The following is a 16,907-nucleotide window of genomic DNA, read 5'->3' on the forward strand; positions in this document are numbered from 1 at the left end:
CCCGCTTGTGGAAGAGCTCTTGCGCAAGAGGGATTATTCCTTGTGGGGAGAGGAATAACTCTTCCTGAAGAAGCCCTGTTTTACAATGCTATTCTGTAAATTTACTTGTGCAAAAACGCTCGTGCAGTGTAGACAGCAGGCAAATTTTTGTGCAAGAACAGCTGTTCTTGCGCAAGAAGCTGCTGGTTTAGACATAGCCTTGTGGTTTAACTAGCCTTGCCACACATTTTGCTAAAAAATTATTCACCAATCATAGGAATTTAGTACATCCCACTATGAAATAAGGATTAGACTCCTAGGCAGAGTCAAGTAGAAAATTAATTCTTATAAACTGCAAATTCCAGATCTCTCAATTCAGCTAGCACCATGGCAAAGTCAGAATGTAACATGCCAAGGCAACATGACACTATGGCAATGTGATGAGGCCATGGCTTAGGATGATGCAGTGAGGTCAGCGCATCACTCAGTAAGAGTGGGATGAGGTCAGGATATGAAGCACCATGGCAATGCAATAAGGTCAAGATATGAGGTGGCACATTGAGATCAGGGCATGATATGCCATGATAAAATAAGGACACGAGGCGCGATGATGTGAGGTTAGGCTGTGACATGCCATGGTGGCATGGTGAGGTCAGGCTGTGCCATGGCATGACATGATGAGGTCAGGACATGAGGTGCTGCAATGAATGATGTGATGATGTCAGGACATGAGTTGCCATGGCAATGCAGTGTGCTCATGCTGTAAGATGCTACAGTGACATGGTGAGGTCAGGGCATGTTGTGCCAGGAGAAGGTGAGGTCATATTAGGTGCTTGCAGTGAATGAGATGGCAGTGATGTCAGGACGTGAGGCGCTATGGTGATGTGGTGAGGTCACGTTCTGTGAGGCCGCAGTGGCCCAGTGAAGTGAGACCATATCATGGTGTGAGATGATGAGGTCAGGACATGAGGTGCTGCCATGAATGATGTGATGATGTCAGGATATGAGTTGCCATGGCAATGCAGTAGGGCAGTGCGACTGCACCAGCTTGGTGAAGTCAGGCCATGTCCTGCCATGACCTGGTGATGTCAGGACTGTGCTACAGTAATATGATGCCATGATGACGTCACAGCTTGAGGTGCCATGGCAACCGAGTGAGTTCACAACCCGCACAGCAACACAAATGAAGTCATGAGGAGACATGTTATGTTACCATGGCAACATCCCAGTATCATGACGATGTGCCCGGGCCAACCCCTTGACATCAAGGCTGGAAGGGGTTGCTCTATCATAGTCTTTGTGGGCTCCACCAATGTCATGTGACCCATGGCGGCCTCCATGATGGAGTCAGCCCAGCCCCTCTCCCGTGCGCATGCGCTGCAAGCTGCCCAGCGCCTAGCAGCTCCCCGCTGGGTTTAGCAATAGCAGGCGGTGGCCGCAGCCGGGAACCTCATCGCTGCCCCCTCCTATCCGCGCTGCGTGGTTCGGTCCGGAGCTGGCCGAGCGAGTCCAAGGCTTAGGGAGAAACCTGCCCTCTCTAAGCCCGAATGGTGCCGTCCTGAGCCGCGAGCGGAGCGGGGCGGGCGGCACCAAGTGAGGGGCCCGGGGGGGAGGGGGGGAGTGAGTGTGTGTGTGTGTGCAGGGGGAGGAGGAGCAGCTGCCGGCGGCCGGAGGAGGAGGGAGAAGCTCCAAGATGGCGTCGGCCGGCCCCGAGTCCGGGGGCAGCAGCAGCAGCAGCGCCGGCATCGCGGGTAAGGGGGGGCGCGCCTGAGGGGCTGGCTGTGGCCTCCTCCCAAGGGGTGAGGGAGGGGCACCTATGTGGAGCCGGGCGGGGCGAGGCCCCTGCATGGGGGGGGAACTGCCCCTCTTCCAGCTCCCCCCCCCCCCGCTGGACCAAGGGGTGTCTCGCCGCCCCCCCTTTCTTGGGCGGGCTTTGCCCCTCCCCCTTGTAGGGGGGCTGAGGGCAGGTGATGGGGTGATGCCAGGTGGGGAGGCAGCCTGGCTTCTCCAGGCGCCTTGGGACCCCGCTGGAGCCCCGGCTGCTGTGGGGGTCCAGGAGGACCCGTATCTGAGAAGCCCAGGCCAGGACTCGCGGGTGGGAAGGTTTTGTCGCTGCTAGACCTCAACGAGAACCTTGATTAACTCGGAGCAGGACCAGAAACCCTGTTGACAGGAGCTGGAAGCAGCGCTGAGTGCCATTGCCAGACTTTCCAGGGGAGGCCAGTAATAATTAAAAAATGGGGCTGTGGCAGCCAGCCACCCCTGGGAAAGAGTGGGGCCACATTTAAGGGTTACTTGTATCTCCATGGGACATCTTCAGAGCACTCACAGACAGTAATTTATCACTGGGGAGTTACAGAATGATACTCTCTTTTTACAGGAATGGGGTTGGGTCTGTAATAACAGGCCAATCCAAACACCTCTCTATAGCCTCTGGCTACAATGCAAGTTAACTTTTAAAAGGCCTAAAAAAACCTAATAATTTAGCTGTACCTTAAAGACTAACAAAACATGTAGATGGTATCATGAGCTTTCGTGGGTGCAACCCACTTCTTCAGATGCCTTTAGTTTACATTCTAATCAGTCCACTCTCTGTCATCCCTCCATTTATGTGTATCCTTAGTTTCTCTGCACAGGCTTTATAATCTTTCCACTTTCTGCTCTTCCACTTTACCCATCACTTATGGTTTTGCCTGCACTAAACTACTTCTGAAAATATCATAGAGTGTAGGATATTTCTGTAGACAGGGCCCTGACATCTTTGTCACAGTGTCGTCTAGAGTTGTTCTAAGCAGCATTGATGATAAAAGTCAAAATGCTGTCTGCTTAAGTGTTCGCACTGTTGCTGCGACTTTACCAAAAGTGTAGACAGGCACAGGCTTTGGAACAAGTGATGGCCATTAAGTCTTTGGCTGTCTTATGGGTTTTAAGATATTATGTTCTTTAACCAATTTGCAAATGCAGGTTTAGAGTGTAACTGATCCCTCTGTTTCAAATGATAAAACAGTTCTCTTGTGATCTTATTGCCGTGCCATTGGAGGATGCAAACTCTGGTTCTGAATTCAGCAATCATCTTCTTGAGGATTTAAAGGTATCTTGGTTCTCTCTCCAACAAAACCACTGGTCTTGACATACCTGCAAGTTTCTCAGGCTCCAGAGGAAGTATAGTTCCTCAGGGAGAAGAAGCATAGCAGTTGGATATTAAAAATAGTTGGATATTCTTAGCTTGGACATGGAGAGCATGCTCAGTCTCTCCTCACAATAAACCACTAAAACCACTTAAAGATTTGGCATGGTTTGTTAGGGCACTGTCCACACTTTAGAGTGGCACGTGTTGCTATTTACCGTCTGGTACATTGCTCAATTACTGGTTTCTCTCAGCATACATAAATGGGATGAGTTTCTGAAACTTCCATCCTTTCCTCTTTAAAGTTCAGTCATACAGAGTTTCCTCCACCCTCTCTGCATGACATGGAGATGTATCTCTTTGTTTGTTTTTTTAACTATGTGTGGAACCACCCAAGAGGATCGCATCTTGTTGCTTTCACTTTGAAGTGGGACAGCATGTGCCAAAATTACTAGTGTGCATTCAGCAGTGTAATTAATCCATAGATGTATATCCAACTGAGTTTCATTGTAACCCTCATTTTGGGCCTCTCTCAAATCTCCAGGCTAACCTAATTTTGAGAGTGGAGACAGACTTTTTCTGACAGATTTGAAGTGAATTGCATAAGGGAGTTCTGAGCTAAGGTACCATAAATAGTTACCTACAACAATTCAACAAACCTTTTAAGCTTCCCCCTTTGATATAGGCCTCCCCCCCCCCCCCAAAAAAAGAAGCATAGAAAAAGATAACTTGTTTTCTTGATCTTGTCTAGTCAGAATCTAATACACAAAATGAAAGATTAGTTGAATACATTCCACATAAAGATTTTAAATACCTGAGAAGTAATATCTTAAAACGGAACGTCCAAATGACTATTGGAGTCCTTGGCTTCAATTTTATAGTTTCTTGTTTTTTCCTCACAGAGTTAAACTTCAAAACCGAGGATGGATTGATTTAAACCACCATGTGAAAAGGCTCAATTTAATTTATACTTATGAATGAACTTTTCATTTTTACTTCAGTTATTTTTTTATGAAGGGTTCATTCTCATTGTTTGATATCACAATTAAAACATGATTGTGTACAACTAAGTAGGGATGTAATATTTAGTCAATTAACCAATTAAATGATAAGCTAAGGTTAATGCTATAGACTGCATGCATTCCCCCCCCCCCCCCCGTACATTTTTTAGCAGGCTGGCCAGCAGCCTGGCTCAGTCCTGGCTTGCAATGGGTTCAGGACCTACCTCTGCTGCAGCTCTGCATTTAAAGTGTATTAGGAGCCAGGTGGGCAGGCAGCCCGGCTCAGTTCTGGCTCGCTCCAGGTCCGGGAGCTCAAACCGCCCCCCAAGATGGGCTGCTGCCACCCCACACTACTGCTGCTTTATCAGAGGCAGCAGCACGGGGTGACAGGCAGCCAGTCCGTGAGGGGAGCTGGTTTTTAAACTGGCTCCCCTCACAGACCAGCTCCTGCCTGGCACCACAAAGCAGCAGTGTGAAGTGGCAGGGGCTCCTCAGGAGTGAGGCAGGAGTGCACTAACTGCCAGCCCTGCCCCCAGGAACTGTAGAATAGTCCACTAACCAATAAGAATAAATGAGGTTACTCAACTATTCAGTTAACCCAATATTTAATATCCCTAGTGAGGAGTGAAAGACAGGACTATGCAGTACTTTAAAGACTAACAAGATGGTTTATTAGGTGATGAGCTTTCGTGGGCCAGACCCACTTCTTCAGATCAAATTGTGGAAGAAAATTGGCATGAGATAATGATATTAGGGGTGATAATTGGGGAAGCTAATATAATTATCTCATAGACACTAACCTTCCCCCCTCTGTTCTAAAATCTGATTTGGCTATTTTATATGTGTTCTTTTTTTTTTTTATTGTATCCCTTTGGTATATATGGTCATGCCAATTTTCTTCCACAATTTGATCTGAGGAAGTGGGTCTGGCCCATGAAAGCTCATCACCTAATAAACCATCTTGTTAGTCTTTAAAGTGCTACATAGTCCTGTTTTTTGTTTCTCCTCAGTGTGGTTGTGGATTTTACTTCTCACTTTTGTGCAGCACTTGACTGATTTTTTTTTTTTTGCGTCAGCAGCCCCCAACCCAAAAAAGGTTCCCTCTCTCTGCTGTATATGAACACTCTTATTCCAGAATAAGAATGTTTATTTTGAGTTAGGGATGTTAAAATGTGGTTAACTGACAAGTCAATAGGCACCTCTGCATTCCTCCTCTGAAACGTACAAGAGCCCCAGGAGGCTCTTGTACGTTTCAAAGGAGGAATGTGGAACTCTGCTATAGCCCCGGGATCAGTGGGAAGTCCTGCTGACTCCGGGCTGCATGCGGTTGCCTGGTTTGAAATGTAAGAGTGTCCCCAATGGGGGCGGAGGGGGGCGTTTGTGCATTTCAAAGCCATGGAGTCTGGGGTCAGCAGGGGACTCCCCAGCTGGCCCCGGGGTTCTGGGGAAATGCTGCATGAACCCTTGGATCAGCTGTGGAGTCCCCAGCTGACCCCGGGCTCCACGGCTGCCCCTTTGAAACATGCGGAGGCGGCAGTCCCCACCTGACCCTGGGTTTTGGGGAAATGCCATGTGGAACCCGGAGTCAGCTGTCCCCAGCTGACCCCGAGCTCTACGGCCCTTCGGGTGTTTTAAAGGGGCAGTGCCACTGCACAGCTGAGCTGCAGATTGACTGTGCGGCAACAGCGGCTGCCCCTTTGAAATGCTGCCTTGGGATTTCAAAGCGACAGCGCTGCACAGCTGATCCCGGGCTCAGCTGTGCCAGTGCTGCTGCTTTGAAGTACCTCTTCTCCCCCCTTTGCTGCTGCTTATCTCATAGAGGCAGCAAGGGAGGGAGAATTGACTAGTCAACAGACTATCCGATAAGCAAATGTTTATCGGATAGTCGACTGGTCTTTAACATCCCTATTCTGAGTTATCACATGAATTAAGCTAATTTGGAATAAGGACCCTCTTATTTTGGAATTAAGGCTTATCTAGACGTAAGCCACTACAGTGATACAAGTGTTCAGTTGTAGCACTTCATTGAAGACACTAACTACAGCAATGAGAAGGGTTCTTCTGTAGGAGGCATTAGGTAGATTGAGGGAAGAATTCCCCCATCTACCTAGCACTGTCTGCACCAGGGGTAGATCAGTTTAACTACCTCACTCAGGGCTGTGGACTTTTCACACCCCCTGAGCGACATAGGCTAATCAACACTATGAAATTAGGTCAGAATAACTAAGTAGAGTAAATCAGGAATTGCTCCGTGAAAGACTAGTTTGTAGAAGTGTGCCCCTCTGGCTCAGGATCAAAGCCCATTGCCATGGCTGCTTGTGCAGTATCTCTTCAGTGATGCAGAGCTTCACTCTCGTGTTGTCAGTTTCATTCTTGACACAGGCTAGATGCAATGAAAATTAGAAAATTTGACACAGATATTGTAGGTGGTTCCTGATCTTTGATTACTTCGTAATATCACAATTATATCACCTTAAATATGTTAAGATATTTTATAATCCTCACTCTCCCTTGTTCTAAAAGCGCTATCTCTCAGGAGACAGAATGCCATTTTAGATGTAGTCTTAAATTCTGTTCTGCTGGAAAGACAAATTGTTGTTTTTCAAAGTGGGGAGAAAAACATGGTCTTAACACATGGGGAGCCAGTGAGTAATTTCTGGTTTCTAATGTCAATTCCCTCAGTGGCCTTGGGCAAGTAACTTAAGTTCCTTAACAGAAGTCCCTTTTCTGTAGAATGGAGATTACATCTCCTTCACAGGGTTGTTGTGAGGATTAGTTAATGTTTAGCCCATCAAATAGTCTAGAAAGCATTCCTGTCAGAATGCTCATGCTTCTCTGAAAAGTTGAATTATTTTCTGCAGATACTGAAGTCTGCCACACTGTCTTAAGGAGCCAAGAAACTTAAGATAACACGATTTTATCTCCCATGGCAAAGTTTCTCCTTGTAGAACAAAATACACTTTCACATCTGGCCTTTGTAATTAAAAAGCATTTTGTTGCTGCACTTGCTTGTTGACTCTACCAGGATTTAATTGTATTATTTCATACTTGCATAATGCTCTTCATCTTCCATACATTCTAATCCTTGTTACCAAACAATTCACAAACTCAGCTTCCTGCCTGTTTGGTGGAATTCCTTCTTTACAGGTTGCAAAATGGAGGCAGAGAGGTATTGACAAATCACTTTGCTATAGGCGGGGAAATGTGTTTAAGAGCCAGGTCAGAAGTCATTGGCTTTTAGCTTCCTGCCCATTGGCACACTCTTCTCGCCTTAAGAATTTCCATGGCTTTTTTCAGTCACAGAAGCTGTCTGCTCCATGTTTGTGACCCATTCGTGCATGGATGGGGAACCCAAGGTGCAGGGGCCACATCTGGCCCCCAGTTTACCTGGATTCAGCCCCTCGAGGCTCAAGGCTCCCCCCAGCATTGGAGAGCTCATGCTGGCGTTTCAGCCTCCCTCTCCCGCCATCCCACTTCCTAGGCTCTGGTGTGCAAAGGAAATGTGGGGAGTGTCTTTCTACTCCTCGGTCAGGGGCCACATCAGTGGGGGATTGGTTTTTCTTTTGTGCTTCTCACTTGTGTGCGGCCCCTGACTGATTTTTCTTTAGGTCAGAGGCCCCTGATCCAAAAAAGGTTCCCCACCCCTGCATTAAGATCTCTTGTCCATTCATCCTCTTACTTCTCACAATACATATGCATAAATCTTGCATTTTATTTGGCAAATCTTGATACAGGTCCTTGAAGTTGCATAATTCTGATTTTCCCACTTTACTATAAAATGATCTTAACTGCTGCCTCGAACACAGCCAAAGCCAGCAACAAATACACTGTACAATCCAAAGTTTGCAGTGCCAGTTTACTGGTGGTATAAAACATTAATGATCAACTCTAGCTGTTCATGAAACTTTGGCTGATAAAATCAGCAAGGGCATAAGGGCTCCTGGTGTTGAGGGGAATAGCAGATGTCCATCAGAAAGTCCTTTTAATGTGTGGGGGTCTCACTGAACTGGAAACAGTTTGCCACTAGAAATGCACTTGAGAACAATGATCTTTTCCAAGCATTGCTCCTGCAACGGTGATCAGAAAACAGGGAAAAAGAATGGTCAATTAGGTTTCTACAGAACATTCTCACCCAAAGGCCTGATCGGGGTCATAACAAGGAGGGACAGCTGCACAGGGTGCAAAAATGAGGCAGGGGGTTATGTGGGGTCACATGCTTTTTCTCTACCCAGATTTCTGCCTTCCATTTAGCACAGTGGTTTTCAAACTGTGGGGTGCACCTCTCTAGAGGGGCTCATATTACAGTTTGAAAACCATTGCCTCCTGCCAGGGGATTGGGAGCTGGTTGGACCCTGGCTCTCCACACTGTGAGAGCTGGAGCACTGACTGGCTGCCCAGCACCCCTCTCCTCTCTGAGCTGGGCGTCTGCGTGGCCAAGTGATCCCCCAGGCAGGGGTCAGCTCCAAGGGGCATCACCAGCCTATACTGAACTCTTGTGGGAGAGGCAAGAACATGTTGCGATGCAGCTCAGAGCTCTGCTGCATGCCCTGCCTGGGGAGTGCCTGGCTGTGAAGGGGCAATGCGGTTAGAGGGGTAGATCAAGAAGGGCTGCTGAGCAGCCAGCCAGCACCCCAGCTCTCTCAGTGGAGAGAACCAGGGGACTGAGTGAGCTGGGTGGCTCCCATCAGTGTATGATCTGCCAGCAGGTGACTGTTTCCAGACTGTGGAGTGTGTCATTTGAAAACTTTTGTACTAAATTAAAGCCACAAATCTGGGGGGAGGGAGGAAAGGAAGGGATGTGATCTGTGTGCCCCCCTGTGTTGTCTATAGGAGGGGGGACACATTCTTGCTCGCCCTGTGTGCGAAAATGCCTAGTTAAGAATCTGTGTCTGATTCTAAGCCTAGGAAAATCAAAGGAAAGATGCCTGCTGATCTCAGTGGGTTTTGGTTCAGGACCCAGAATAGTTGCTGTCAAGTATATTGCTAGATTTGTTATGATAATTATCTCCAACAGCAAGTTTATAATTCTCATGTTCCAGTAGGTTTACAATGCTCACTTCCTAATGTGAGTGCACAACTTCACCCACAAACCTTAAAGAGGCGGGGAGAAAAGATTGAAAACCTGTTTCCCCTGCCCCATCTCTCTCACTTGCTAAAGTTCTTTGTTCAGTAATGGAGTAATGTGCACAGAGCTTCCTATGTTTCCTTCTATTTCTGGATGTCTTGATGTCTGAGCTCAGCTATCTGTATTAGGTATTTATAAAGTGCCAGTCGCTGTTTCATCTAACCCCTGAGGAATAGTTTATTCCTGTCCTGTATAGCAACAAGAAGAACTTGCCATGATAATATGGTGCAAAATTTTCCCTGGTCAACTCTGATGGTCTCACTGTGAGCCTAATCATTGTTAGCAGCATCCCAGTAACTTCATAAATATCCTATCTCATGTTCTGATCCACTAGTTCGTAGTACAAGTGAAATACTGAGACAGGAAGCTGTGCAATAATCCAGGGCAACAAAGTCATTCATGCATGCATTAATTCTGCTGACTGCTAGCAAATTGTGGTAGCAGGAATGAGTGTTTTTTGGGGGGGGGGGAAATTACAAAATATAGCAAGTGTTAATCCGGAGATTATTTAATAGCAAATTTAAATCAAAACATTTAGGAATGCGTAAATTGTTGGATAGATTTGTTGGTGCTCAGAACTTCAAAATATCATTCACTGCTTGGCCTTCCTGCCACAATCAATTGGTTTTATAGATAGTCTCTTTCAGAGGACTGTATTCTGACCTGGGGAGGGCGGTTGCTTCCATCTCCAACTACTACGATCAAGAATGTTGTTTAGACTTTTCATTCAAGCCAGGCTTCTGGAGTGTCTAAGAATCTTTTACCAAAAGCAAATGAAATATTTAGACACTTGTCTTCTCCAGCTACAAAAGAGTTTTTGTTGTGAATTAACTCAGCTGAGCAAGGGTGTCTTGTGAAGAACTCAATTTTTTTAATTATTTTTGTACAATGTTTACTTTCTTACCTTGGAGAAATTGTATTTGGTTTTTATTAAAATTTAAGAAACTTTACCAACAAAAACATCTTCTATTTTTTAAGTGTTGAAGTTTCAATTAATATTGTTTACTTTGCTTTTCCTTGTATAGATTTCAGCTTTTTGTGCTGCTCAGTATCATCTCAAAGAGGTAGACAAATTGCATATATATGCTTCAGACGCATGGGTTTTCTTCCTATCCAATAACTTGTAGCAAACTACCCACTTTACATAACTGTCTTGGCTTTTAAGAAGCGAGATAAAGAATCAAGCCTTTTGTATGCTTATCAGATGGTTCTATAACTTTGCCCAGTGAAAGCTTCTATTTTAATTAAATGTTTGTTTTTTTTTTTAAAAAAAGTGCACGTTATATGAAAGTACTAGCAGACTTACCTGGCGTTGCCTGGGTGCTTCAGGGCAGGGCCTTGGGAATGTGTAGGGAAGTGCACGAGGCCGGGGGCCTGTTCTCCCCTCCTCCCCCCAGTCTGCCGGGGGCCTGTTCTTTCCCCCACCACCCTGCTACTGCAGCCAACGGCCAGGCAGGATGGCTACTTACTGGCATGCTGGCAGGCAAGATGTCAGAGCCCCGGCCCTGCTAGCCATTCTCTTGGTGGTATGGCTGCCCCAGAGGACACTGCAGGATAGCTCTCCCCTGCGGGCTCACTGCCCCCAGTGGCCACTCTCATATCTCTTCCCTCGTGGCCCCACAAAGTCGCGAGACCTCCTCGTCAACCTCCTCCTGGCCTTAGCGAAAGCTGCCATCTATAATAGCAGGAGGAGGATGTTAGACAAGGGGGTTCTCTGCGACTGTGGGGCCTATTTCCGCTCTTCCCTCGTGTCACGAATCCAGGCAGAGTTCCTCTGGGCGGCATCCACTGGCTCCATCGATGGCTTCGAGGAGCAGTGGGCGCTGTCCGGGGTTCTCTGCTCGGTGTCCCCATCTGGCTCCCTTATTTTAAACCTGTGACCCACACTCCTTGACCCTGTTGTCGTTTTTTGTCCCCCGGATTCAGTTGAACATGGGTTCAGTGTCCCTCCCATAAGGTTGGGGAGGGGCTTTTAGAATTTGGGCGGGCTTTGCCCGCCCACCTTCCCATGATTTCAAATAGGCATATCTCTTCCCTCCAAACAGCAGCTCTTCTACCTCTTCCTCCTCCACCCCACCCCTTGCATCTTATGGAAAATTGTCCTTTTTCCAGGGTTTCTGGTTGTTCTGGCCCAACCAAACCCTGAGTTTGCTTTAAGTTAAGAAGAGGGGGGAAGAGGGGGGAAGCCTACCAAATTTGGTGGCCCTAGCTCTTACCATTTAGGAGGGGTTCTTGAACCAACGACTCGCCAACAGACATACAGACGCTCTAAAATATATATAGAGATGAGCTACCTCCTGACATCTAAACAACTGTGTGTGCCAGGATTATTCTAGCTAAGTCTTTTTATGCTTTCATACCTCCTTGACATGCCTTTTTGAAAGCATCTCCGCTTTTTCCATCTGCAGAATCTTTGAAAGCCATCTTAATAGAAAGGTTTTTTTTTCATGTCCCTCTCCATCCACATTCTAGAAGTGTTGAAAGGAAACCTAAAATTGGGAGAGGAAATGGAGATACAGCTTCTTTCCTCACAAAGAGCTTCTAGCTGCTTCAATGCATGCTTGTTTGATGTGGCCATGGCGCTTAGCTTGTAAAATGCTTTAGATCCTGAAGAGTGTATCTATTGATGTGTTTGTGTTTGGTAATATTTTCGCTTTTATTTTGATCTACAACATGAGAGACAACTGAAATTTGTCTGAACAACTCTATAAAAATAAGCACTGGTGGCTGTGAGCACCCCATATTAGCGCACCTATCCATTAGACCAGTGGTCTCCAACCTTTTTACACCCAAGATCACTTTTTACATCTCAGAACAGGTGAAGATCTACTGCCCCGCCCCTTCCTTGAAGCCCCCCCTTCCTTGAAGCCCCGCCCTCTCTATTCTCCTCCTGTCCATCACTTGCTATCCCCAGCCCTTACTTAGACACTCTGATAAACAGTTTATTTTTAAATTATGCGATACATAAAATTAAAATCAAGTGTTTATAGTTATGAAATAAATGGTCTGTTTTTTATTCATGCTATTTAAATCTAAAATGAAGCATTTATAATTATACATTTTGTGGGGACAGAGTTCTGCGGCCGGGGGCAGGGGAGAAGGAACAGGGCACTGGGAGGGCAGAGGACAGGGTGCCAGTGGGGACAGAGTTCGGGGAGTGGGGACAGGAATGGGGACAGAGTTCTGTGGCTGGGGACAGGGGAGTGGGGACAGCATTCTGTGGCTGGGGAGTGGGGGCTGGGGAGAGGGGTGCCAGTGGGGGCAGAGAGTCCCCTGCATCTCCCTCCCCCCAGGGAACCCAGCCCGTGCCTGCCCCAGGGGCCGACCCCACGCAGCGCAGGGAAGCCCCGAACGCGCCTGCCCCAGGGCCGACCCCCCCCCCACCCGCGCAGGGAAGTCCCCCACGCGCGCCTGCCCAGGGGGCTAACCCCCCCACCTGCGCAGGGAAACCCCGCGCGCGCCTGCCCCGGGGCCAGACTCCCCCCCCCCCCCCCTCCCCCCGTGCAGGGAAGCCCATGCGCGCCTGCCCAGGGGGCTGACCCCCTGGCGCAGGGAAACCCCGCGCACGCTTGCCCCGGCGCCCCCCCTCCCCCACCACCTTCCCCCCCCCCCCCCACCAGCGCAGGGAAGCCATGCACGCGCTTGTCCCAGTGCCAACCTTCCCCCCCCCCCTCCCCCCCGCGCGGGGAAGCCCCGCCCGGCGCAGGGAAGCCCCGCACTCGCATGTCTGCCCAGGGGGCCGACCCCCCCCCACCTGCGCAGGGAAACCCCGCACGCACTTGTCCCAGTGCCAACCACGCGGCACGGGGTTCGAACTGCCGGCATTTAAAAATGGCACCGCCCGGCTTCATACAAATGAAGCCCGGGAAATTCAAATCCCGGGCTTCATTTGTAAGTGCGGTATGCCTACATTACCCTCCTAGTTCGAATTAGGAGGGTAGTGTAGACATACCCTGAGTTGGCTAACGCAGTTGCCTTTCATTTCTCTATATACTGTACTGTACTGCAGGAGAAATGGTCATTTTAAAAAAGAGAATAGCTGTAACTTCCTTACATGGAAAGTCATCTAGGCTACATCTAGCGTGACATGCACATAAAGCAAAGGCAAGTGAAGCGAGGTGTGTGCTGATTGCATACAACATTGACTGTAAGAGCTGTGCACACTTTGCATCTAATCAAAGCGCTGCTATTGTTTGTTTGCACACCCTACAAATTTTAGGCATGCAAGCACAATTAGCAAAACTACCCTATTTCAGGAGAGCACCTTGGTTATGACAATCTTGTGGACCACTGAGGCTATGTCTACACTACAGGCTTCTTGCACAAGAAGCTTTTTGCAGAAGAGATCTTCCGCAAAAACTTCTTGCACAAGAACGTGTCCACAGAGCAAAAGCGAATCAAAAAATTGATGTGGTTTTGCGCAAGAGAGTGTCCAGACTGCAGGGATGCTCTCGAAAGGAAACTGATTGCTCTTTACAGAATGGCCACCAGGGCACCTGTGCTTTTTTCGATTGCCTCTTTTTGTGCAAACCCCCCCCCCTCGTGTTCCCTGTCCCCACACACCTTTTTGCACAAGAACTCTTGCATAAATAGGAGTTATTCCTTGTAGAAGGAGAATACCTACATCGGGAAAAACCCCTCTTTGCGCAAAAACTCTATAGTGTAGACCTAGCCTGAGATGGAGGGCCATTCATGTGGCCCACTTAGCCTAGGTTGCTTATTATTGCTTTACCAAGACACCTGGGAAAGGAATCTCTGTAGTAACGTGGAACACTTCCCATTTAGGACAGTTGGATATCGCAATCAACGGATATTGCATGTTTATTTGGAAATAATGAACTCGAGAAAAAGGAGGGAGTATTTCCTTTGTTGCACATGGCGGGTATGTGTTACAGCACACGGTAACTTTCCTGTGCTGACTAGAGATCTTTACTTGTAAACAGTGGCACTTGATTTGGAGATAACGTGTAATAGCATTCACTAGGATTACTTGATGGGAGACTGTTCTCTCTAGCAATTAGAAGTTCCATTGATGGGGATTCCACTGCCTCTTTTGGAAGCCTAATTCATTGTTTAACTTCCCTTATGTTTAGAGTGTTTTTCCTAATATCTAATCTAAATCTCTCTCACTTCAGATTAAGACAATTACTGCTTGTCCTGCCTTCAGTGGACACAGGGAATAATTGATTACTATCTCGTTTATAACAGCCCTTAAATTGGGCTAGTGTCATCAGCTCTTCACCTAAATTTTTCTTTTCTAAAGACTGCACTTGCCCAGTTTTTTAACCTTTCAGCATAGATCAGATTTTCTAAACCTTTTATCATTTTTGTTGCTCTCTTCTAGACTCTTTCAATTTATCCACATGTTTTCTAAAGTGTGGCTCCCAGAACTGGACACAGGAGACAGCTGAAACCATTAGTGCCATGTAGAGGCCAGTTTCTTGGTTTATCTTCAGTCCCAATGGTGATGTTGCTGTGTGTCTTCAGGCAAATTACTGTATATTGTTCTAAACCTCTGTAAAACAAGAGTACCTGTCTCACATTAGTAGAGGGGCCAAGTGAGTATGAAGTACTTGGGAATACTCAGTTGACAAGTGCTATACAAATGAAAATTGAAGTGGTATGTTTTTGGCTTTTTTGAGAGACTAATATTTTTGCATGCAATTAAAAAGTTATAAAAAGGCTCATTTGTTGTCCCTTCTGAATAAATAGTTATAGGTAAATCTTCATAGAATTTAAGGTTTTAAATGGATGGGTATTAACATAGTTAATCTCTAAGATGATGAGGCTAGCTATGCTGCTCTTTTAGTGTGACATAAAGAATATTTGGTTTGCATACTTACAGAATACTCACTTGAAAAGGAAATAGGGCTCAATTGTTGCTGAACAGGTGTTGTGTTGTAATGACTGAGTTGCTTCCTCCACCACTGTGTGCCTGACATTGGCTGTTTGGAAAGCCCTGTTCAAAGCAGTCACTTGGATTTCAAGGTGACTGTGGAGCATTATGAGTCTCCCATTAAAACAGGATCCTGAAAAACTGTGTGGTGGCTGCATGGCTTCTGTTAGCAGTATGGAAAAATATAGAAGCTAGCTTCCAACTGGCAATCTATTTGCTTTCAGATCCATTCTGTTCTGTACTGACAGAATTTCCTGTTTGGGGGAGGGGAAGAAGTAGAGAACAAAAGCTGTTAACTTGGACTATCAGACACAGATTGAACGGTGGCAACAAAAGCTTAAAAGCATCATTTGCTTGAGCTCTTGGACTTGTGTCCCAGGACAAACAGCTCTACTTGATGTGAAGAATTGGCTGCCCTGCTAGCTTGACAGCCTTTGGTTTATGGCAGTGGTTTTCCACTTTTTTTCATTTTCAGAGTCCTAACAAATTTTGCATGGGGGTTCAGACTCCTTTGGAAATCGTAGACATAGTCTGTGGAATCCCCCTGCCCCCACCCCACCCCCGGACTACAGGTTGAAAACCACTGGTCTATGGCTTTGTATAGTACAGCTAGTTGCAAGTCAGTGCATATGAATACAACTGTGCATTACTCATTTTTATGAAGAGCACAGAATGTACTGGGAGGGGGAGGGAATAGCTCCTGAATATGTGAAACTTCAAACATAAAAATTAGAACCTGTCATGACACCTTTCTTGCCTTAAGGGCAAAAGTGAAGTGGAAAACAAGTTGAAAAAACTAGTCACTATATTCTCACTTGGGTTAGTGAAAGCTTTTGGCACAATTTTTTGTTTTGTTTTTGTTTTGTTTTGCTCGCTGTTTCATCTATCTTGAAATCGGAGCTTTGATTGATAAGTGGATAGGAAGGATGTTCAGGTTTCATTGTTAAGTGCGTTTCTGGCTTTTGCTGAAATGCTGTTTTCTTTCCGCAATAAATCCGTTTTTCTTGGCCCCTGTTTTGAATGACTCAGGTTGCCACGGTTGTGAAATAGGCTTAATCAGACTGGGGAGGCTATTCTTCCATAAAGCTGGAATTTTTTTGTTCCAGGAAGAAGACATCCAGGTTTTTCCCATGACTTCATTTTATGTAGGAGCAGCATCTCTGTTTTTGCAGTTGGGGGGCTGTTTCTGAGCCTTATGGCTGATCCATGTGGTGGTTTTGCAGCTTAGACAAACATTCACAAAAGAGGATCACAGAGTCAGTTTCTGTTTCCATATCCAAGAGACAGGACTGGAATCCCAGCCTCAAAAGGTGGAAAAAGTAATAAATCACCTCACAGACATTAAGCTCTAGTATTCTCTGAATCTTGACCTTCAACTCGAAGGATTTATGTTGCGATTTAAAAAAAAAAAACCTGGAAATAAGTTTATAATGGAAGCGTTAATACTGCAGCATCACAAAGCTTGAACTATGAAAATTGGGCTGTTGATGTTGTGATTTTAATTAATGCTTAGTTAGTCATATTAAGTCTTGGTGTAACTCAACTGAATTTGAAGAAGTTGCATCATCTTACACAGTGTCTGAATTTGGCCCTGAGTATTTATACAAGACCGAAACATTCTTGGAATCTAGCTGAGCAGGAGAGATCAGACTAACAAATAGTCACACTGTGTGAAATAAACAAAGTTAAGTTGGGATGGCTGTGTGCTAAGCAGAATGACATTTCCTTGTGGCCTGAACATTTTTTCTCTGTCCTGTGAGCAAGAGAAGTTGAAATCAA

General features: G+C 46.3%; 1 protein-coding gene across 6 annotated transcripts in view; it reads left to right on the plus strand.

The window, feature by feature from the left end:
• Nucleotides 1–1,343: 1,343 nt before the first annotated feature.
• Nucleotides 1,344–16,907, plus strand: part of PIP5K1A (phosphatidylinositol-4-phosphate 5-kinase type 1 alpha) — a 39,490-nt gene continuing 23,926 nt past the window's right edge. For 2 of the 6 annotated variants that reach the window (XR_012897480.2, XM_075907814.2), the window contains exons 1-2: nucleotides 1,347–1,730; nucleotides 10,258–10,296. Coding sequence is in view for 5 of the 6 variants with exons in the window: in XM_075907814.2 (XP_075763929.1) it covers nucleotides 1,673–1,730; nucleotides 10,258–10,296 (97 nt within the window). In the remaining variant the exon portion in view is untranslated. Of the gene's footprint in view, nucleotides 1,731–10,257; nucleotides 10,297–16,907 lie in introns of all 6 variants that reach the window. The other 4 variants (XM_075907811.2, XM_075907813.2, XM_075907815.2 and 1 more) reach the window with 4 other exon arrangements.

The sequence above is a fragment of the Pelodiscus sinensis genome, chromosome 22, assembly GCF_052426305.1.
Source record: "Pelodiscus sinensis isolate ZL-2025 chromosome 22, ASM5242630v1, whole genome shotgun sequence".
NCBI classification, from domain to species: Eukaryota; Metazoa; Chordata; order Testudines; family Trionychidae; genus Pelodiscus; species Pelodiscus sinensis.